This window comes from Netta rufina (assembly GCF_964035555.1).
Source record: "Netta rufina genome assembly, chromosome: 7".
NCBI classification, from domain to species: domain Eukaryota; kingdom Metazoa; phylum Chordata; class Aves; order Anseriformes; family Anatidae; genus Netta; species Netta rufina.
In genome coordinates this window covers 20120022-20142962 of record NC_140130.1, presented here as the reverse complement: position 1 = coordinate 20142962, position 22941 = coordinate 20120022, and the positions used below count along the sequence as shown (strand labels likewise).

General features: G+C 41.0%; 1 protein-coding gene across 3 annotated transcripts in view; it reads left to right on the top strand.

The window, feature by feature from the left end:
* PANK1 (pantothenate kinase 1) overlaps positions 1–22322 on the top strand; it is a 29466-nt gene extending 7144 nt beyond the window's left edge. For all 3 annotated transcript variants that reach the window (XM_084289859.1, XM_084289860.1, XM_084289861.1), the window contains exons 2-7: positions 977–1329; positions 10582–10835; positions 15090–15266; positions 15654–15777; positions 20091–20216; positions 20843–22322. In XM_084289859.1, coding sequence (XP_084145985.1) covers positions 977–1329; positions 10582–10835; positions 15090–15266; positions 15654–15777; positions 20091–20216; positions 20843–20902 — 1094 coding nt within the window. In that variant the 3' untranslated portion in view covers positions 20903–22322. The remainder of the gene's footprint in view (positions 1–976; positions 1330–10581; positions 10836–15089; positions 15267–15653; positions 15778–20090; positions 20217–20842) is intronic.
* The last annotated feature ends 619 nt before the right edge of the window (positions 22323–22941 follow it).

Below are 22941 nucleotides of genomic sequence, written 5' to 3'. Positions count from 1 at the left end.
TTTAATTTCAGTTTGTCTAAGAAATGCTACTAGAAGCTGCTTTCTGCAGTACGTGTGTATACCTTCTGTGTTCTTACTTCTCAGTGCTTCATAAAGTTACCTGGCTTACTGTTGAAAATGCATGTGGGCATGTATATGGGAGTAGAACAGGAAGAGCAACCTTGTTCAGTTATTATAGAAAGAAGAGGGTGCTGATTTTTCTCTTGCTGCTACCAGTACAAAGGCTTTTGTAGACCTGGGACAGCTGGGGCAAATCTATATGCTGAGAAGCAGAGAGTGGCATTTCTTACATAATTGTATAATAGCTAATGTACACAGCAGGAAAGGGAATCTATGCTCTGTAAAGATGACTGTCAGTGGGGTTTAAACACTGAATTTAAAACAGCTCATTCTATTCTAATATATGCAATAATTGTAGTTCTGACAGAGACACTGGTTGTGGTGCGTTGTGGAGACTCCCACTACGAGGGGAGAGGCACAGGTTGCTGCTGTTCAGGCAGAGCATTGCCATTGCAGAAATTCCAGTTTGTATCAGATGGGGGTTTGTAGATGTGCTGTGGGAGCGTGACTCGAGAGATTTTGCTCTCCTGTTTGGCTGTGTCCCCTCCAGTTTACTTGAAGAATCAGTTCTGGGAGTCAGACCAGGTGTCATGCTGTAAATGTGCTCCATCAAGAGGTGCTGACTGGGGAGTAAAATGTTTTCCTGGAAAAATTATGGTTGCATTCTACAACCTGCTTCTCCAGAGAAGGATTTTTGGTGATTTTTCTTCATTCTTTTTATTAACAGGCTTTATGAAGTCTTAGAGAGTGCATGTGGTTTGGAAACATGAGTGACCACTAGCTTTTAGGAGCAGGTGCTGATACTGTAACTTGCACTGCGCCGAACTGTCATTCAGCAGGTATTTGAAGTGCCGTGGCTAACCTGTGTATTTACAGTGGCTTTCTCTTTTTTTTCCTCCCAAACCCCCATCCTTAGCGTTTCCATGGTTTGGAATGGATATCGGTGGAACGTTGGTTAAACTGGTCTACTTCGAACCTAAGGACATTACTGCAGAAGAGGAACAGGAGGAGGTGGAGAACCTGAAAAGCATTAGGAAATACCTGACCTCCAATACTGCCTACGGCAAAACTGGCATTCGTGATGTCCATCTCGAACTGAAAAATTTGACTATGTGTGGACGCAAAGGAAACCTGCACTTCATCCGCTTTCCTAGCTGTGCCATGCACAGGTTCATACAGATGGGTAGTGAAAAGAACTTCTCCAGTTTGCATACTACGCTCTGTGCCACAGGAGGTGGAGCTTACAAATTTGAGGAGGACTTTAGAACGGTATGTGAACAGTTTGTGTGGGTTCAGTGGGAAGTACTTGGAAGAAAAAAGTCATGGGAGTCCTATTGCTTAAAACTTGCAGAGAAAATAACGCATTTTGCTCATCCTAAATGGTTAAGACGAACAGTATCAATGCATATTTGTTAATTGGTAGAATTGCTCAGAACATAGAGGAGGCAAGGGCAGGTGGGGAGGCTTGTGTATTCCACTGAAGTATGACTGTTGGATGTCTTCAGTAAATGGTTCCTTAGAGTGCAGCTGTGGAGATCAGATACCTCCTAGTCAGCTGAGGGTGTGTTATGACAGCTTTTAAGTCTGAGACTACAGCTGTTCATCTGTATGTGTATTGGAAATCCAGAAATGAAACCGTACGGGCTGGAGGCTACACCCTGGTTCCCTTCCCCTGGTATTAGTCCTTTTGGAGGCTTAAGTCAAGATTGTGGAAGATTAAGCCTGGAATAGGGAAAGAAGTAGCGTATGGGTGCACGGCAATAGCAGCTTGCTTCTGATTTCCAATTCTGGGAGTAAGTCACCTCAAGAACTGCCTTTCTTCGTGTGACAATGTCCCAGCTTTCCTAGAACTTACAAATAACCTTTCCAGGGAGCTCTGGAAGCTGAGGTAAATCTGAAGTATTGAGATGCATACTTTTTGTGCAAACTTCAGCAATAGTCTCAGCTCCAGAATGAGTGCACTTTAGAAATGAACTTGTGCAAAAATGGCACAGAGCTGTTGTACAATTTACATTTTAAAGCAAGTCATTGTGAAGCAGTTGCCTGTCATGTATATATCTCTGTTGGGGCGTATTTTCATATATTTCTGTAGAAAAATGTGAAAATGCCCTGCTACAGTCAAACTAGTCAAAGAGTAACATGGAGTATTTACTCAGGAAGGTCTAACACTTGTCCCTAGCTTCTGACCTGATCTTGATGGTGAGGGATGGCTCGGGGTGACAGGTTACAGCAGTTGCTCTTCTGTGGCTGCTTCAGTCTACAGAGCTATCACACTGATTTATCAACTGCTGTTGAATGCAGTCCTTGACTGCGTGTGGTTCAGTTTTAATTCCAAGCACCCGTTCCTGCATCCTCAAGAGGGCTTTTTTTTTTCCCTTTTGTTAATATCCCTCACCTACCAGATGGTTAAAATTCTCTGATTCCTTGGTGAAGAGAGTGCTGCAAGAGATGAACGTGAACTCCAACTGTTACACTGTTGTGCAATGATTTTCACTAAGTGTTGAATGTGGAAGAAGCTAGTCTAATGAAGGACTGTCAGACTTCTGAATAGCTGTAGCAGTCTACTACTAGTACCAGATTTCTTGCCATTTGAGGGACTTTCAGCCAGCCTAAGCGTTAGGTTCTGGTGATGTTTGAGTTCTCAAAAGGAGTGGTTTTCATTTCTCTTGCATTGTGTAGGGGATATCAGGTACCACAGTCTGAGGTGAGCTCTAGCAGTAGTCAGTGTGGCCTTAGGTCAGGTTTTGGGGCATCCTTGTGCATGCCCAGGGATGATTCAGGTCACGTTATCTAGTAAGAATGGGAGGTCATTTTGAGGCTTTCTGAAGAGGCTGGCTATTCCTTCGGAAAGGTCAGTGTTCCCAGATTTCTCTTGCATCATGGAGCAGCAGCTAGAATTGCCTCTTGAGTAAGGAAGTTCATGTGCCGTGTTCCCATAGCTGTGGAATTGAACTAGAAGCTGCTTGGTGGCTGTCACAGCTAGGCATCTCTCTCCAGAGCTTTCACCTTATCTGGTGAAAATTGGCAGTTTACAGGGAGGGGACCAATTAATTCCAGTTCAGCTGAATGTAGGGCTAGAAGTCTTTAGTCGAAGCTGAGGCTATTTTACTAGCTATTGTACAAAAATGAGGTCACACTGCTAATTTCTGAAGCACCTGGGCATGAAGTCCTACACTGTGTGTTATGACACTTGCAAGTAGTTTAAGAAAAACACTTTAAAGGCTGTCTTGGGGTATTGTGTAGTATGATGCAACCAGTGAAGTGAACTCACACCTGAGATTAGTGCTTTGGACACCTTGCAACTAGCTATCGAATTCCACACCGTATTTTAAAGCAAACATTTCTTGGTTCAAACTGCAATATCCATAGAGTATTACAGAAGCAAAATATTGTCTGTTACAGGAGGGTTTGCTTGTTTAATATCACTAGAAGGACTAAGTGTCCTGGGCACTAGCACTTAAATTGTCACACCTCATTAGTCATTTTAACAACAGCTGGTGATCTTAATGTGTTCTGCTGACTGTAAATTGCCGTTGGACCACAGCTTCAGAATTGTTCTCAAAGCATTAAAATGCCTGGTTCAAATATTTGATCAGTAATGTACTGGCAGAAGTAGAGAACAAGTGCCAAGTGTGATACCCTGCTGCTATGGGATTCAACATTACATAATGCCTTTTAGGGAGGAGGCTTTAAATGTTGATGTCCCTGCTAGAAGCAGTGTGGAAAAACTGAGGTATGGTTCTGGGTGCTCTTAATTTCATGAAGAAGTCTAGTTAAGTGCTAGTAAACTTATGAAACTGATACAAGTAACATGCTTTCCTTCTAGCCCTCTATTTCCCTATGCATGTACTTATAAATTATTTGTCTTTCGTGGTATTTCTAAATGTTTGTGTGACTTCCAGAATTGCATAGATTTTGGGCAAAAGATCCAACATATTGCAAAATAACATATTTAAATCCCAAAGTAAGTTTCCCTCTAAGGTTGCAGCTACTATTTCTCCTTACAATACACTAGCAAATACTCTTACTTGCCTATTCTAGTGTCCAATTCTGAATCCCTAAATAAGTTAAATAGGCTTTTTCTAGACATCTGTGTTGCTTTGGTATATAAAAACAAAACTGGGAGGCATCTTGCGTTTTTCTGACAGCTGTTTTTTGTGCCATAGGAAGGCAGCTAAACTTACAGAGCCAACTAGGTTTGACTGTCTGACCTCTCCCTCTCTTGTGATCCACACTAATTGATAGAAGAAGACCTGGAAGAGTCTCTGTGGGCTGCTTGATGACTGCCAGCAATAATGTTCAACAGCCTGCAAATTATTTAATTCACTCTTAAGATCGGAGTGCTCCTGTTAGAAGTAGGAAAACTGACTGTATTCATTAAACCAGACCACAGAAATAATTTTACCAAGCATACGGTTATATTTGATGCTCATTAAAGAGCATCAGTAAGTAATTCACTAAAAGGACTGTTTCCAGCTTAGTTTTTTCTTGTGTGTGTATATGTTCTTTTTTTTTTTTCTCCCTCCCTTTCTTAATGTCTGGTCTTTATGGCTGACTTCTGTTATTTTCGGGTAGCAGTGCTGTTGAGGCATAGATGAATCAGTCACCTAATTCTGCTTATCTTCCTTCCTTTCTCCAAATATGTACTGTCACCTCACATCTTCTATGAATGTTAAAGCCACACCACCTCTTTAAATGAGGAAAGGACGTGGTCTTCTTTGCCTGTGTACCTGTAACATAAAGTGCTTATGCTCTTTGCCTCCCCCATGCTAGCAGGCATGCTGCTTTCACAGAAGTATGTTGTTAATATCACGAGGAATAAACAGGCTGTCACTTTGTTTTGTAAAACAGGTCACTAGGAGGGATGTGTGGGGGATGAGGGAAGAAAGGCCTCTTCAGACTTCTGTCTGAAACCTGCTCTGCTGCAGGGTTCCTGCAGATGGATAACTGGAGGACATGACTTGGCTGCACTGCAACTTCGCTGCTGGCTCCACAGGAAGCAGGGCCTGAGCCAAAAGGCAGTGACTTAATAAAGCACATTTGGGGGGCATGCAAGGGGGGAGGACTGTTACCAGCACAGACTTAGACCTTGACCTTCCCCTTGACCATAAGAAAAATGTTTTTAGACTAAGCTTGGCAGTTGGAGAGCGTTTTCCTCGTGCCAGTTACTAGCTGGTTCTGGAGCTTGCCTTTGTGTCAGGGCCTGAGTGCCTGGGGGCGACTTGTGGGCCACATTTCACTTCGGGGGGCATGGGGAGAGGCAGTGTGCATCTCCTCCCTGCCCAGGGAGGGAGGACATCCTTCTGGCTGCCTGGGCAAGAGGGCAGGTGCTGAAGAGCATCCTGGGCTGGTGCTTTTTTTGCCCAAAGCTGATGCAGTGTCTGTGTTCGCTTCTGCCTAAGTAAACGTTAGGCTGACCGTTTAGTTGTGATAGACTTTGTCTTACTTGAATCTGAAGGGTTATTGCCCAGCTTCAGGGTGGGGAAGGAGCTGCAGGGAGTACCCTCACCAGAGCTCGAAATGGAGCAAGTTTGGGGGCTGGAGGGGCAGTTGAGGTGAAGACAATTGAAATATGAAGAAAGTGAAGTACCTATTTGTGAAAGTGGAGGAGAGGTACTGGAGATGGAAGGCAAAAATAGACTGAGCTATTATAGGAAATAAAAACTGGAGCAAAGCCCAGAAGGAATATAAAAGCCAGCATGATGCAGTAAGTGAGGCTGTTGTAGCTGATAATTAAAAACTTGCAAGAAGTTACATTTCTAACAGTCTGTTACAGAAATATTTTCTTAGTTCTCATTGAAAGTCCAAGACACAAATGAACTTGTAACTGCACCCACGTTCTGCAGTTCCTGTGCTCTCCAGAGCTCAGTAACAGTTTAAAAATTCAAACCAGGTGAAATCTTCCATGAGCCGAAGCTCCTCGGAGGAGATGTATGTGTACTGATGCTGATCCATCAGGCTTCTGCCCTCTGGAGATACCTCACAGATGCCCTCAGCCCATCTCGGGGCCTGGGCTGTTCCATGTCCTCCTTTGCTGAGGTGGAAGTACTCATGAAAGCAAACATGACCTAAGTCTTCAACTGTGCTTCCACACTACAAAGAAGCTGAAAGTTGGTATCTCTTTTTTTCCTGGCAGCAAGGCTCTGTCAGCTGCCCTGCTGTGGTCACCACGGTGCTGATCTGTACTGGGTCTGGCTGGAATGTTAACTTTCCCGGCAGCAGCCCATTCAGTGCCGTACTCTGTACTTGTAGCTGGAACAGCAGTGTTATCACACCAGTGTTGTGTCTACTGCTGAGCAGCAGTGGCACAGCATTGGGCCTTTCTCTAACCCTCCTAGGGGGTGGGCAAAAAGTGAGGAGAGAAACATCACTAGGGCAGCTGACCTAAACCAATCAAAGGGATATTCCATACCATGTGGTGTCACACTCAGCAATAAAAGGTGGAAACAGGAAGAAGAGGGGAGGGGTGGGCTCTCGTTGGGAAAACGTCGGTCCTCCTCTCGAACACCGGCTGCGTGCGTTGAGGCCTTGCTTCAAGGACGTGGTCAATCATCGCTCATTTGTGGGAAGTAGAGAGTAATTTCTTTCCTCTGCACTTCCATATAGCCTTCATTTATTTTGTTTGTTTGTTTTCCTCCCTTTTTCCCCTTTTCCCTTTTACTTCCCCTTAGTTAAATTGTTTAGTTCATGGTAGTCTTTATTTAATTATTATAATTATTTCCCTTTAATTAAATTATCCTTATCTCCACCCGTGAGTTGTTCTTTGCTTTACTTCTCCCCCTCCTCATCTAAAGGAGGGGGAGTGAGAGAGCGGTTGTGGGGTTTAGCTGCCCAGCACGGTAAAACCACCACATGATCTTGCTGGGTTGAGTTATTGTTATGCTGCCCAGTACAGCTAAAGCTCATTTGACGCTATGCATGTTACAAAAAAGCCTCGAACAGACTGTTGTTGAACGGCACTCCTTATGGGTTTATAACAAGAGGTGGGCTTTCATTCTCCTTAGGATAGCATCTGTGTATGGCAACGAGGGGCTTTTTGCATATCCTTGCAATCAGCTGTTTTAGGAGCTGGTAGCAAAGGCATGGACTGTCACGTGGAAGCATTCACTGCTCCCGTGCTGTGTTGCACTCGCTTGTAAACATGGCTAAAATCCAGAGTCCCTGCTCTTGATGGTCCTGAAGAATTCCTTGAGATCTAATGTGTTCTGTTCCCTCCCTTCACCTGGTATTTGAAAGCAGTCTAAAATGATGAATTTCTATGGTCTGGCCATAATGTAGAAAAACTGTTCTTTTAAAAAAATGTATGGTTTTGCTGTAACAGTCATAAATTTTTTCCTACAGGGTCCTGTTTAGTGCTCTGTTGTGCTGTTCTTCCTCCATAGCACAACTTTCTGACATCTCATTTTTTGAGAGAGGCACCATACTGAACGTAGTTGCAGGAGCATGAAGTAGAGCAGTGTGCTGTCTGCCATCATGTTAGTGGCTGTAAAGGGCCAGTGAACATTTACAAATGCTTTTTGTAAAAAGTTGTGGGAAGAATATATAATGCTCTTCTCCTGCAAGAACTGTCTTGAACAGCTCAAAGATGAGGGTGACTAGAGGGTGGGGTGAGGTGGTGGCAGCAGAAAAACACATACGTTAGTTACAATGTTTTCAAGCATATCTGTTTTGTGATGCAGTAGAGCTGCTTTAGTCATTGTGAGCAGAGAATGAATAGAGTTTTATATACAGTGAAAGGGACTGTGAAGGGTTTGTGGCCCAGGCCCATCCTGGCTTCTTGTGTGAGGCTGGGTTACAGTATTTCTTGCAACTGTGTCCTAATTTGTGCTTAGGGGAAAAAAAAAAATAGCTTGCTGGGCTGCCCGAAGCCTCTTGAGACTGAGGGTGAAGAGCTTGCAGGTTGCTCAATGCAGGCAGGCTGTGTGGAATACTGATGCCAGTCCTTCCAAAAATGAGAAACAGACTGCTGTAACAGTTCAGGAAAATAGTTTTTCAGTCTGCTGTGAATATCATACATGAAAGAAAGTAGTATAAGTCTTTCCTGCTTGCAGTATATTAGCTGTTAAATGTAGCACAGAACCATAAAAAAAAAAAAAAAAGAGTAAATCTTAATGTGGCTTTTATATGTGGATGGTTGGACCTAATAAGACTTCTGTGCTCAGTGCCTGAAAGAAGCCTCCGATTACTTGCTTTTGTTCTGTCCTTATAAAAGTGCTGGGCTGGCTGGAGAGCTGGTAGAAAAGAGCACTTTGTCGTTCTGCACTAATGACAGAAGTGTTTTTACCCTTAGATTTGTATTGCTCGTGTTTTGCAAGTACTTGAGATTATGTATTTATTGAAGTGTAATGCTGGTGAGACAAAAGCAGCTTGTGGCTGGTTATTTGGCCTACAGGATGACCAGAGATTTTGACAGTAAGGGCAATACATCTACTAATGACTCTTCTTTGTGTTGCAGGCTTCTGTTTCATAGCATGTTTGTGTATGATACAGCTGTTGGATCATGTCTTGTCATGCTGCGTCTAGTTCGTACAGTAAAATCAGGACTATGAGACTCCAGACTACTTTACCTAGAGAAATATGGCTGGTATACAATCGCCTATTTTGACAAGCTAGTGCAACACTTACTAGTTGTAATGGAACAAATAAATCCTCTAACTATTAATGCCTCAGTGAACTCCATACAACATTGCAAGAAAGAGTGCATGAGTTGTTTGCTGGTAATCCATTGTAATCCATTGCACTGTATGTCTCTTGGAGATGTTTCTCTCAGTCTAATACCTAGAAATAGCTGAAATCCAAGATATTTGGAAAGACAGACTTAAGATTTTTTTGTGATGCTTCTTTAATTTTCTCCCCAGTTTGTGCTTGCTTCTTTTATTTGCTGGGCAGATGGTTCAAGACTTATAATGCATATTTTTTTGTTGTAACTTGTATAGCCATGTGGTAACCAAGGGAAGCATATGAAGGGATTGTAAAATTGCAGGAGGAAATGCTGAAAGAAAAATAAGTAATCCCCACCTGTGTCTGTTGTCCTATGAATAACTGTATTTATACTGAGGTCTTTGAGTTCGCTTGGTTTTGTCTTGTGTAGAAATATTTTTCTATAGTTGCAGGATTTGAGAACTAGCAAGCATAAAGCTAGGACAGATCCAAACAGTAGGGCAGCTTTCGGTTCAGGCTAGTTAGAGCAATGTAAGAGCAGAGAAAACTTAAGGGGAGAGATTTAAATAGCTCAGAAGAATGTAACCTATTGGCTGTGCCTGTTCCACAGAAATAGCTTCTCTTTGTAGTGGCTGAATATATCTTCCAAAATTAAAAATAGGAGGTAGGTAGCCCTTTGAATCTTATCTATTAGCTGTTATAAAAACATCCTGCAATATGCAAATATTTGAGAACCTGCTCTGAGCTGAATAGCTCCCATTTGTTCTTAATACCCTGCTGCTTTTTCTGGTAGAAGTGGAGTAGATAAGCCCTACTGTGCTGGTGTGAGGATGCAAGTGGCCGCAGGATTTGCATGTGAGACTTTTCTGTATTTTCTCCCTCCTTCTCCCTTACGCGTTTAATTTCAATGTCATTTGGAGAGCAGATTTTCTACAGATTATCACTATCCTGTTTCCTAGAAAGGAGTGGGATTTCTAACTCTAGTAAACATAGTGCTATGATAAGTAGATGTCTGCTCATCACAGTAATGGGTGACCTGTAAGATCCAAAAGAATATGCTTTTTAAGCTCTTACACTTGTTTTTCTGCCTTTTGCTACAGTTTTTTTTTTTTTTACAATTATTATTATGGGGGCATGGGCCTGAGGATATATTTTTTTTTTTTGGATAGTTTTTCATCAAACACTGGGAATGCTGTATTTTTTTTCATGAGGCATTTTAAAATACTCATTGTAATTTAAAGAAGCAATTCTCATTACTGGAGAAATGCACTTGGAAAAAAAAAAAAAAAGAAAGTCTAAGTATAATCCACTGCATTCTTAATGGGTATTGACATACAAATGTGCACTTTGCAAAGCTTCAGTTATCTTGTACTTTAAATGCAGTTTCTTGACCTTACTGCTGCCAAATATTTCATTAAATGTCTGGGAGATGTAGATGGATGATGAGTTAAAGCACTGTGCATCCTGATGAATGCTGCTTTGCCTACATATGACAGATACTGTCCCAAAGCTGCAGATCACAGTCCTCATGGGGTGGGAATGAGGGGAAAAATTGGTTGCTGCAGACTGTTGTTGGGGAGGAAAATTTTTCCTGGACTGCTTGCAGAGCATGGGTTATCTGTGAAAAGCAAACGAACTGAAGGACAGTGCTGCCTAAAACCTTGTTTTGGGAGGTACCCGTTGCCAGGCAGAAAGCTAACTCCTTGTATTTTGGACCTCATGCTTGGACAGATCTTTGTACTGTTTGAAGAGCACAATACATTACTGTTAAATTGATGAAAGTGCTTCAGCAGCATCTTTTGTCCTTCTCAGTGTTGTACTATACTAAGAAATATTTATTAATTTCTTGTTCTATTCCAGATTGCTGATCTACAACTGCACAAGCTGGATGAATTGGACTGTTTGATCCAGGGCCTGCTTTATGTTGATTCTGTTGGTTTCAATGGTCAACCAGAGTGCTATTATTTTGAAAATCCTACAAATCCTGAACAATGCCAGAAAAAACCTTACTGCCTTGATAATCCATATCCTATGCTGCTGGTTAACATAGGCTCAGGGGTCAGCATCCTAGCTGTATATTCAAAGGACAACTATAAGAGAGTCACAGGATCCAGGTAAATTTAATTCTCTCTATTTTGTTCTTAATATTTGAACAGATAAAAGCAGACAGTGTCCAGCTTCAAATTATTCTCATCTTCCCATTTATTAAAAAAAAAAAAAAAACTTGCTAGTAGCAAGGCTGGAAATATCCCAGGATTTCTTCAGAGGAGGGTGTAGGTCAGTGAAATCATTTGTTCATTCAGTTTCAGAGCTGCTTTAGTCTCTCTTTGGTGTTCTCACCTACTTCTGATCTCTTGCTGTGAGTTATCAAAATAGACCTGTTCCAATAAATAGATGTTCTCTTCCCTATGCTTTGATCCACTAGAATAGCCAGAGCAGTAAAGTAAAAACATTTGGGCCAAACAAAAATGTCTTGCTTAATAATTAGGATGTGTATCCAGGATACAGGAAAACTTTATGGTATTACCTGTTACCGCTGGATTTTGGCAGGGGAGTCTTATTAGATGTCTTGTTTCCTTACTGACTGCAGTAGTCTTTGGACTGTGCTGGTAAATCAACAAATGGCAGCATGTAAAGACTAGAATTTGTTTGTATTCTTACTTGATTCTCAGCATGATTTCTGCCTGTGTCAGTTAGTGTTCTCTGAAGCAATTTCTAGGTACAGCTGAGTTGAAATGGACTTGGGCCTCTGTTCAGTAAAAGGGGAAAAAAACTTTAAATGTGACTGCTCTGTTTAAGAGCTTTGGAGTTCAGTGTTGTGGATGCAAAATCTTGCTGTTAAGGCCACAGCAGCCTGAGGCGTGCTGAAGTTTACTCATTATAAACTGTGATGTGGCCACAGAAAGTATTTACTTGTAGGGAGCTACTTTAGTCCAGATGGGCATGCTTCCAGGTAGTATTGAAGCTTCCAGGTAGTATTGAAGATACATACGTATCTATGCACTCTTCAGTCATACATACAAGCTAAATTGATATATTTCATATTAGTAATCTTGTGACCTTAAAAACAAAAGTGTGTGTGTGTATATATGTGTATATACACCCATTCCTCCCCACCCCCAAGTCCACGTCCAAAGCAACAACCAGAGAAACTCTTTGGATTTGCTATGGTCTGTTCCAAAGCTGCATTCTGTTCTTCAGTGCATGGTACTTAATGGAAAAAAAAAAAACTTAATGAAGTTTTTCATACACCCTCTAGATGACTGCATGTCTGTTTTCCATTATCTGAAGTATATCTTAATATCATAATTGTAGACATGAGCCATTTTTCTGTATACAGTACAAATGAACAAAGTTGATTTTAGGGGAGGCTTTGGTGTTCTTGCTATTCCAGTGTGTTTTGTTCAATCACAGCCCTTTCAATATCTGTAGATCTACTTCTGAGCATTTACGTTACAAAGGGAAAAACATGACTGCAGCGGGTTGTTGACTTGTTAGCAATGATGAAATCAATATTGTCTCATGGCTGCTGTGCAGAGCTTCCTGCTGTTCAGATATTAAATATATTACAGCACTACTAGATGTTTTCTGAAAAACTTCCCTAATAATTGAACACCACTGCCTAAGCAGTGTTCTTGTCTAACCTGCAGTCACTAAGGAGGACTTTAAAGAAGTAGCGAGGCTGTGCAGGGACAAAATTAGGAAGGCCAAAGCTCATCTGGAGCTCAATCTGGCTACTGCCGTTAAAGATAACAAAAAACGTTTCTATAAATACATCAACACAAAAAGGAGGACTAAGGAGAATCTCCATCCTTTACTGGATGCGGGGGGAAACTTAGTTACAAGAGATGAGGAAAAGGCGGAGGTGCTCAATGCCTTCTTTGCCTCAGTCTTTAGCGGCAATACCGGATGTTCTCTGGATACTCAGTACCCTGAGCTGGTGGAAGGCGATGGGGAGCAGGATGTGGCCCTCATTATCCATGAAGAACTGGTTGGTGACCTGCTACGGCACTTAGATGTGCACAAGTCGATGGGGCCGGATGGGATCCACCCAAGGGTACTGAGGGAACTGGCAGAGGAGCTGGCCAAGCCACTTTCCATCATTTATCAACAGTCCTGGCTATCAGGGGAGGTTCCAATCGACTGGCGGCTAGCAAACGTGACGCCCATCTACAAGAAGGGCCGGAGGGCAGACCCGGGAAACTACAGGCCTGTCAGTTTGACCTCAGTGCCAGGAAAGCTCATGGAGCAGATCCTCCTGAGAGTCATCATGCAGCACTTGCAGGGGAAGCAGGCGATCAGGCCCAGTCAGCATGGCTTTATGAAAGGCAGGTCATGCCTGACGAACCTGATCTCCTTCTATGACAGAGTGACGCGCTGGGTAGATGAGGGAAAGGCTGTGGATGTGGTCTACCTTGACTTCAGCAAGGCTTTTGACACCGTCTCCCACAGCATTCTCCTCAAGAAACTGGCTGCTCTTGGCTTGGACTGGCGCACGCTTCGCTGGGTTAGAAACTGGCTGGATAGCCGGGCCCAAAGAGTCGTGGTGAATGGAGCCAAGTCCAGTTGGAGGCCAGTCACTAGTGGCGTCCCCCAGGGCTCGGTGCTGGGGCCGGTCCTCTTTAATATCTTCATTGATGATCTGGACGAGGGCATTGAGTGCACCCTCAGTAAGTTCGCAGATGACACCAAGTTAGGTGCGTGTGTCGATCTGCTCGAGGGTAGGAAAGCTCTGCAGGAGGATCTGGATAGGCTGCACCGATGGGCTGAGGTCAACTGCATGAAGTTCAACAAAGCCAAGTGCTGGGTCCTGCACCTGGGGCGCAATAACCCCAAGCAGAGCTACAGACTGGGAGAGGAATGGTTGGAGAGCTGCCAGGCAGAGAAGGACCTGGGAGTGATGGTGGATAGTCAGCTGAATATGAGCTAGCAGTGTGCTCAGGTGGCCAAGAAGGCCAACGGCATCCTGGCTTGTATCAGGAACAGTGTGACCAGCAGGGCTAGGGAGGTGATCGTCCCCCTGTACTCAGCTCTGGTGAGGCCGCACCTCGAGTACTGTGTTCAGTTTTGGGCCCCTCGCTACAAGAAGGACATCGAGGTGCTTGAGCGGGTCCAGAGAAGGGCAACGAAGCTGGTGAGGGGCCTGGAGAACAAGTCCTACGAGGAGCGGCTGAGGGAGCTGGGCTTGTTCAGCCTGGAGAAGAGGAGGCTCAGGGGTGACCTTATCGCTCTCTATAGGTACCTCAAGGGAGGCTGTAGCGAGGTGGGGGTTGGCCTGTTCTCCCACGTGCCTGGTGACAGGACGAGGGGGAATGGGCTTAAGTTGAGCCAGGGGAGTTTTAGGTTAGATGTTAGGAAGAATTTCTTCACTGAAAGGGTTGTGAGGCACTGGAACAGGCTGCCCAGGGAAGTGGTGGAGTCACCATCCCTGGAAGTCTTCAAAAGACGTTTAGATGTAGAGCTTAGGGATATGGTTTAGTGGAGGGCTGTTAGCGTTAGGTTGGAGGTTGGACTCGATGACCTTGAGGTCTCTTCCAACCTAGAAATTCTGTGATTCTGTGATTCTGTGATTCTGTTTTCTGTGAAGTGCAAATGCAGCATCTCATTGGTCTTGTTTACTGTGGCTCCAATCAGTGTGACTGCAATCTGTGCAAATAAGTTACTCTTTCTTAATCTTCAAGGAAGTTAAGGAAGGATGTAGAGGTTAGTAAGTTGAAGTTCATGTCTACTTTGGACTCTGCAGTCTTAACAGAATTCTAATGAATGCATTAGTAACTCGTTACACATAGTTGGATACTGAGTAAATATGTGCAAAGTTGTCAAGAAGAGTGACTGTTCCTTGCTCAGAGATCTATGGAGGGCTGAGACAGGCATGGAGGGGTGCTGCCAGCCTTGCTTTGAACAGGAACCAACCGGACTATTTCCTGCCATTGCCTTGGGGGACAAGATACATCTTAGCTGCTTGCCCCTGCATAGATACTTTGTGTTGATTGCCATTTATTCTTTTATTGCTGACTCTAGTGATTTGGCAGGCTGCCTGTTTTCTTACCCCAAAAGAAACTTGGTTGAGCGCTACCAATAGCAAACTGGCATCCGCAGAGTTGGATTGGGCCATGTTCTCAGCTAACACTTTCTTTAGCATGATTTTTTTCCTGTTCAAATATAAAGAACTGACAAGTAGTTGAGTTGAAAACCATGCAGGTGTATTAAACAGGAACTCAGCCTGGGGGGTATCTTTCCTCACTTCTCCAAGAGGAGTTGCAAAATTAGAGTTGGTAGCTGTGCAGAGCACTTTGAAAACAGGAGTCTGAAGATCTGTGGTAAAAGCTGGTCCCAGCTGCTGTTCTGAAGGCAGTGTGCTTTTCTAGTCTCGGAGGAGGAACCTTCCTGGGCCTCTGCTGCTTGCTGACTGGCTGTGAGACCTTCGAAGAAGCACTAGAAATGGCCGCAAAAGGAGACAGCACCAATGTGGATAAACTGGTGAAAGATATTTACGGAGGAGACTACGAGCGGTTTGGCCTTCAAGGGTCTGCTGTAGCCTCAAGGTATGCTTTGGGCTGTTTCTAAGGAGTTCTGGGAAACTTGGTGTGCATGCTGAACTGCGTGCGTAATGATGTGCTGTGTCCATGTGGGACTGTCACTCTGAATGGATCATGTGCTTTGCACTTAGATCTCTCACCTACTTCTTACTGTGTGTTTTTTCTAAGCAGGTATAAGCAATGCTTTAGCTAGCTTGCTTCCATTAAATTATTTTAAAAGTATCTTTGCTCATTGCTTTGTCTTTCCAATGTGATCACTTCTCACGTATTGCATTATGTCTAAAGCTGATGGATGTTAAATCTGAACAAAACTAATTATTTAATTTAATACCTTTCTAAGGGCTTTCAACACTCTTAAATGCCTCATTAAAAGGAATGATTTTCCTCACACAGCTTTGGCCATATGATGAGTAAAGAAAAGAGGGATTCCATCAGTAAAGAGGACTTGGCCAGAGCTACTTTGGTTACCATCACCAACAACATAGGTTCTATTGCTCGCATGTGTGCACTGAATGAGGTAAGACAATATATTAACTATAAGCTTAAGCCCTTTAAAAAGAGCTTACTAAGATTATCAGAACACAAAAATGTAAATTGCTGGTATAGTAGGTATGTAATTGCTTGGTAAATATGCGTGTATTTAATGCTGTGTCTTAAATGCTGTCTTAATTCTTGTGATTTGTCATGTATGCTGTGGTGCAAAGAGTAAGATACTTTGAGCTTTGAAAGTAGGGAAGAGGGGAGAAAAGTTAACTGTAAAGCTCTCCTTGAATGATTGATGCGTAGAGCAGTACAATTGTTCTTGAACTGTACTCAATAGATATCAGTGCCTTTAATCCAATTTAATACTCTTAGCTACTTCTTTGTTATTAACAGATGATATATTGTGACACTTTATTTTTAAACAAAACAAAATGAAGTAGGGATTTTTTGTGAGCTGCAAGTTGCATACCTTAGTATTACTTGGTAACTGACTGCTTTTGTCTAATCTCTGTGAATTTATCTAAAATTTTGGGGGGTACATTAATAATTTTAGCTCTGCAACATTCTCTGGTTAGAATAAAAGTTGCTTTTTTTTTTTTTTTTAAGTCAAACAAAACACCAAAGAAACCCCCTAAACTGCCACCGTATGACTTTGTGTGCAACTTATTTTTTTACTTTATGAGAAATAGCAGACAACTAATCACCAGTAGTTTTTTATAAGCCTTTGTCATATCTCCCTCTTGATTTTTTTTTTTAAGACAAAACTTCCTAATGCTTAATCTCTCCTCTATGCGAGAGACAGTTACTCTTTTCCAGTGTTTCATTTTACCTCTTTAATATTAATGGTTCTAATTTTTAGATGAAATGATAGGTCTTTATGGAGTATGTGGAAAGTGGTTGGACAATGGAATTGTGATTGCATACTGATAAATCTTGCAGTCAGTTCCTTTACTAACAGTTTTTAACACCTGATTTTTGTGAGCGTGAGCTCCTACCTCTGAGAAACCATCTACAGTCTCTTCAGTCTTTCTTGAGTGGTGGTGGCTGATACAGAGCCTATTCTTGTGTCTAAATACTAAATTCTTTCCCCCTTCCATGTCTTTTCACTTTTTAAATTTCAGTTTCATCTGCTATGTTATGGCTCAGTCATTAAGTCTCTTCAGCATTGCTATGCTGTTCATTTTTTATTTGATTCTCCCAAGTAACTTTGTATGTCAAGTTATGTTTGTTGCTAATATCCCTTTCTAGAGCACTTCTGAAATATTTTGAACGGCACAAGTCTCTGTCTATGCTCCTATCAAATGCTACAGATAACATCCTTTTACTGTGAAAAGTGACTGTATACCTTTTTTTGGCAATTTGACTTTCTCAGTCATGATGATTCTCTTTCGGTGTTCTCTTTGCTTTCAGCTTCTTTACAGTGTTGCCTTGTGGCATGGAGTTCAAGCAGCATTGTACAGGGCTATCAAAGCATGGAGAGTTGCAGCAGGGAACCACATGAGATGCATTCAGAGGAGGAAATAGGCTACTAATGCAACTAATGCTTCTGAGTCATTGTGGAAAAGTTGTTAACTTTTTTTTGTCGCGGATGGGCTTATTTAAACTGGACATGATCCACAGAATTTTATGGAGTAATGTGGCTTGATGTGTGAAGTATTCTTCACGTCCCAGACAACGTCAAAGCAGAATTTCTCCAACATTTGAGAAACAAATTATTCCGTGGTTTTAGAGAAGAACTTTATTTAGTAGCTTTATGTTAGTAAAAAATAAATAAATAAATAAATAAAATAAAAAACATTCAAACATGGTATCACTGCAAGTCAGCTACAATCCAGATAGCATTACTACTCTCTTCGGAGCAAGCTACTATTCTGTTAAATACTCCAGACACATAAATTGTCATTGTGAGTTACAGCTGTATCTTCCAACAAGGCTGGTGAATGAAATGTCTGAGTGAGAGCTCTATGCTTAAAAACGAGTTGAATTTGATACGTTATTTTGTGGAATGTATGCATTAGATTTAGGGTTATGGTAAAGCTCACTTTGACAAAATCAATTTATGCCCTGAAGCGTGAGTTTTTTTTTGTTGTTCTTTTTTTTGCAATTGCAGCTTTAATATTGGTTTGAAAATGACTTGCATATGTGCAGAAAAAATGAGGCTGGGGAATAAATGAAATATTCGTTCTGCAAAACTTCAAAGCAAAGTTTGCTTGCACAAAGTTGGCAGTAGGGTAAAAAAATTCCAGAGTCTGGAACCATTTGGCTACACATCATTTAAAACAGTCTGTTGTAGGCACAACAGAACTACATAAAGGAAACCAATCTCCTTCATTTATACTTTCCATACTAGCAGAACATGTAAGCTGCATCTGAACAAGCCTTCTTGCAAAAGTATGTGCAAGTTGTTTCTGTGTTGCATTGGTATAGATTCCACTGTTCAATTGAATTGGCAAATGTGTATATGCTATGTTTAAAGGCATAGTATTAATTTTCTACTGCAGGGTAGCTGAACAATTTAGCAAAGCCCCAGGATGGAAGAGTGTATGTCTTTTCCATGATGTTGTAATTTGGTTAGCTTAAGCAAGAATTTCATCACCAACCCTCATCGGTTTAAGGGCTCTGTCTTTCAGCTTTGAATATTTCATCTGTTAACAATTCTGGGTTAATAGGCAAGACTCTCTTAAGAGATGAAATAGCATGCCTTCATTTTCAAAGCCCTGAGAAATGCTAAAGCTGTTTTCTGTTCAATTCCAAAATCTGGGAAACTAACAATTTTTAACCTTGACAAGCAAAGGAATGTTGGAAAACAGTTGATAGAAAACTTGTGTGCTGACAGACACTGCTATTCTAGTAGATATGACTACTATTTTTGGATTTAATGTTTTAGTAATTTTTACAGTCAATGTTAAGTATTGCTTGCTTGAATTTAAGATATGAGTAGCTTCATGTTTATGTTCAGGAAAATGAAATTTGGGGAATGAAGTTCAAATGTAGGGTTCTAATCAATTTTATGGTACTGACTTACAGGAAAATAATTAGTTACATGTTTATCCCTCCTCTGTTAGAGATGATTCCAGAGCTAGAACTGCTTTGTCAGAGGATGCAGAGTCCCCTTGGCCATGTTTAATAGCAGCCTTCTGAAACTTAAGAGCTCTTATTTTCAGCGATATAATTTACTAGGAAAGCGTATTGAATGCATGCTGATGTGTCTGCAGAATCTAAGTGGATAGATGACTACAATCCTGAATTATTTAATTAAAGTTTGTGTGTTGCTGTGTTTGATTTGAGACGGATGATCAGAAATGAAACTCTTAAGTCACTGGAGACTGAATAAATGCCTTACTGCATCTGGATACCAGCACTGTCCGGTACTGAGCCTTCAGGTGAAAGTGTTGTGTGTGGTGTGTCACACACACAGTACTGGACACTACAAACCTGCTGTTTGTAGGGAAATAACTGCTGCAGAACAGAGTGCCAGGCCTACTCAGTGCTTGGTAATGCTGGTCTCAGCAGGTATTTGCTGTTAATTTTCACTAGAGGGTTGTGAGGATGTGTTCTAACGTTCCCTCAAGACTCCTTGAAGAGCTTATGTCTCTAGGATTTGGTCTCCTACCAAATCTTCTACAGCAGTTCTAGTGTATGGTGAGCATCATGTGCAGCATGCCAGCTCAGAATGCACATACAGACGTTTTTGTGCATAACTGGTGCAACAGGGTCCAGTAAAATAATTACCGGCATTAAGTACCAGAGCTGTTGGTAATCAGCCCTGGTGTGTACACAAGTAAGGATGTGGTATGGCTTTTGCACTGACAGTGTGGCACTGGTTGTCTGGAAAACCTAAGCTTCTTTATAAATGCTGAGTGCAAGTGAGCTCTGAAACGAAGGAGTGCGATACGCATGAAGTGTCGTGTTGGCTATGGTTCACTTGCTTTTTGAAAACAGAACCACAGTTGAGATAATAGGTACTGAAAGATGATTCATCTACTCTCTAAGGTAATTCTCGTCAGATACCTTTCAGAGGTTCTCCACTTGTATTCTCCAGTGCATCTACGTCATATACAAACAATGAATCCTGTTTGCTGGGAAGGTCGTGGGCTTTTAAACATGCATTCACCATCTGTGGTACCAGCCTCTCTCTAGAACAAAAAAAAACAACAACTTATTTTATTGCAACACATCTACTTAGTGGTCAGTGACTAAAACTATTTGGGGGCTTTTTGGTCTGGAGAATTTAAATGTAACCCAAAATACCCGTATAATTTTATAGTGGAGACAGAAGTATATGTTGAGTGGGACAAATAACACGGCTGAATGTAATTTTTGCTGGTCTGCTTTTCAATTTTACAGAACATTGACAAGGTGGTGTTTGTTGGAAACTTTCTCAGAATTAATATGATTTCTATGAAGGTGCTAGCATATGCTATGGATTATTGGTCCAAGGGACAGCTGAAAGCTCTGTTTTTGGAACATGAGGTAAGGAAATAAGTGTTGAAATTTCTTCTATTTGTAAGGGAAAAATTCTTGTGGTTCCTTACGTTTTTGATGAAGTTAAAAGGGAGAAACTCAATGGTATTGCTTTGAAGTGAAAGCAAAAACTAAGTTCTGTATAAATACCATTTAATTATGAGTTCTTTTGAAAATATCCCTCATTAGCTCCATGGCTTTACCACTAATCTTGTGGTGTTTATTGCTAAACATCACACATGCTTCTTGACCCTACTAACAACTGTGTTCTGTGTGGCATTATATATGAGCCTCAACTAGAATGAATTTCAGCAAGTGGTTCTGAGGGGACTGTCGGATGGCTATGTTCAGAATGGAAACTGCACTGCCTCAGCACAGCATCACTGTAGTGGTTCTGTTGTTTTTCAACAGTTTTAGAGAACTGTGTAAGATTTCTCACAATAGAATGCTCTGCTGGACCTAAACAATATTGTATTAAATCATAATTCAGATAGAGCAAATGCTTGGCACAGTGGGGCTGATCTTGTAAGAAAGGTCTCTTAATTGTCTTACTAAAACTGAAAGCTTTGCATGATCATGCTTCTGTCTTATTTTGGAATTTGATTGCCTTTTGTTTTGTTTTTGCTTGTTTGAAGGGTTATTTTGGAGCTGTTGGGGCTCTTCTAGAATTGCTTAAAATGACAGATGATCAGTGATGAAGCTGTCTGAAGAGATTTTTACTGCAGATGCTGCTGGATAAGAGCGGAAGCCACTACAAGGATGGAAATGAAGCCATTATGATAGTTCTACCTGCTGGATTTGTAAATAATTTAAAATCCTTTTAGCTGATCTCTAACTTCTGGGTTTTGAGCTTAACTTCAAAATTCATACGGGGAATACTGAGATTTTTTTTTCTGTACACTGTATTTTTTAGGGGAAAAATGTGCAACGTGGCCAAACATACAGATTTTATGGAATTATTTTAAGAAGTGGATACTGTTCAATGTAGGACCTGTGATACTAGGCATCTGCTTTTCTTCTGGGGTTTACTGATTAGTGCGGTAATTTTAACTTCATTTAGTAATCACTCTAGGAGATTTTTATCTTATTTTCATGACGTTTCATGATTTGTTCTTGGTTTCAAATGAAACTACAAAGCTGATGCATTTTACTGTGAAAACTAGTCATTGATTTGTTGCCTTTCCTTTCCTCATTAGATGAGACACACTTTTATTTAACAGCTTTCCCTCACCCTGCCGAAAATAAATAAATAAATGAGCTGCTTGGCAAGACTGCAAGAAAACCTGGGGGGCGTGTGTGTGTTTAAACACTAAATTTTCAGTGCTCCTGACTTTAAAGATCAGGAACAGACTGGTAACTGGTTTTGCAGTACTGTCCTTTTTATTGGAAATTGTAAACAATGCAAAGGAGAATTTTAATTATTGGCTTGACACTGAAATGAAATTGTTTCTTTTGAAAAAACTCTGATCTATATGGAAAGTTCCATAGTACAGATGTTGTTTATGTATCGTACATACTTGATGTTAGATGACAAAGGGAGGAGATTGTTTCAATTTATTTGAAGACTTTTCTGTGGTTTCTAAGTTGATCATAATTGAAAACAACTGATAACTGCATTATTCAAAGCCCAGTTTCTAAAACTAGAAAATCACTCACTAATGTTTTTTCAGTTTTTAAGCTAATGCCAACTTTCCCTCTCAAACACTAAGGTTTGAGTGTTTATTCCAGTGCAGTATTTTCTACATTGGTTTCATTGGTGGACCTCTCTCTAATTTTTTTCAGTTGAATTGAGACCACTTTGAAATCTGTGTACTTGATTCCGCATGGCATGTATGAACTAGCTTTTCCTAAACACTTTGAAGGCTCATAAATCAGAGGCTGAAAACCAGTCCATAAATTATTTTGTCTTGTAAAACTGTATGTGATGTCACATAATGTAAAGGGCTCATCGGAGGGACAGTGTAAAATTCAGACTTACATATTATCCAATATATTTTTGGAAGGGGGTTAACTCACTTTTTTAAGTCATTAATTTCCATATCTCACAAATGGTGAAATGAATTCATATTAGTTGAAGTGTTACCTTGTCTGGAAATAAAGACCACCACTGTTTTGACTGTTTTAATGCATCTGTGGAATTCATTTCTTGAAATTGGTTATACGAAATGCATAACTGTTTCATGGCAAGTTACTTTCATGATAACTCTTTGGTACTTTTTTTTTTTTTTAAAATCTTCTGTTACATTCCTTTGGTCTTTGAAGCTGTAGCTGTTTAAAGCTGTTTTTTCATAGTTTGTAAATAACTACATGAGAATGTTAGCATGTTGTAGTTGATCCTTCATGTAACACTTGATGGGAGATAAGTGGGGTTAGTTCTGCTCAGTGCCTCTCATTTTTCTTGAACGAAATGAAACTTACTAGTTTATTTGTTAAATTTTACCTGCAACTTAAGAATTCTTTTTTTTTTTCCCTCAAAGGAATATTCAGAGGATACAAAACTGTACATACAATGTCATATGTAGAGCTATTTCAGTTTCTAGAAATACTGGAAATTGTTTAGAAATTAGATTTTTGAAGTGTGATCTTTGGTCATAGAATCTTCCACTGGTGTTGATCCAGGACAAGATAATTCTGGACTTCTACCAGGTGGTGATAAATGTTTGTAAGCCTTTTCCTTCAGAGGGGGGAAAAAAGCAACACCACATTTTGGTTCTCTTTTTTTTTTTTTTCTTGT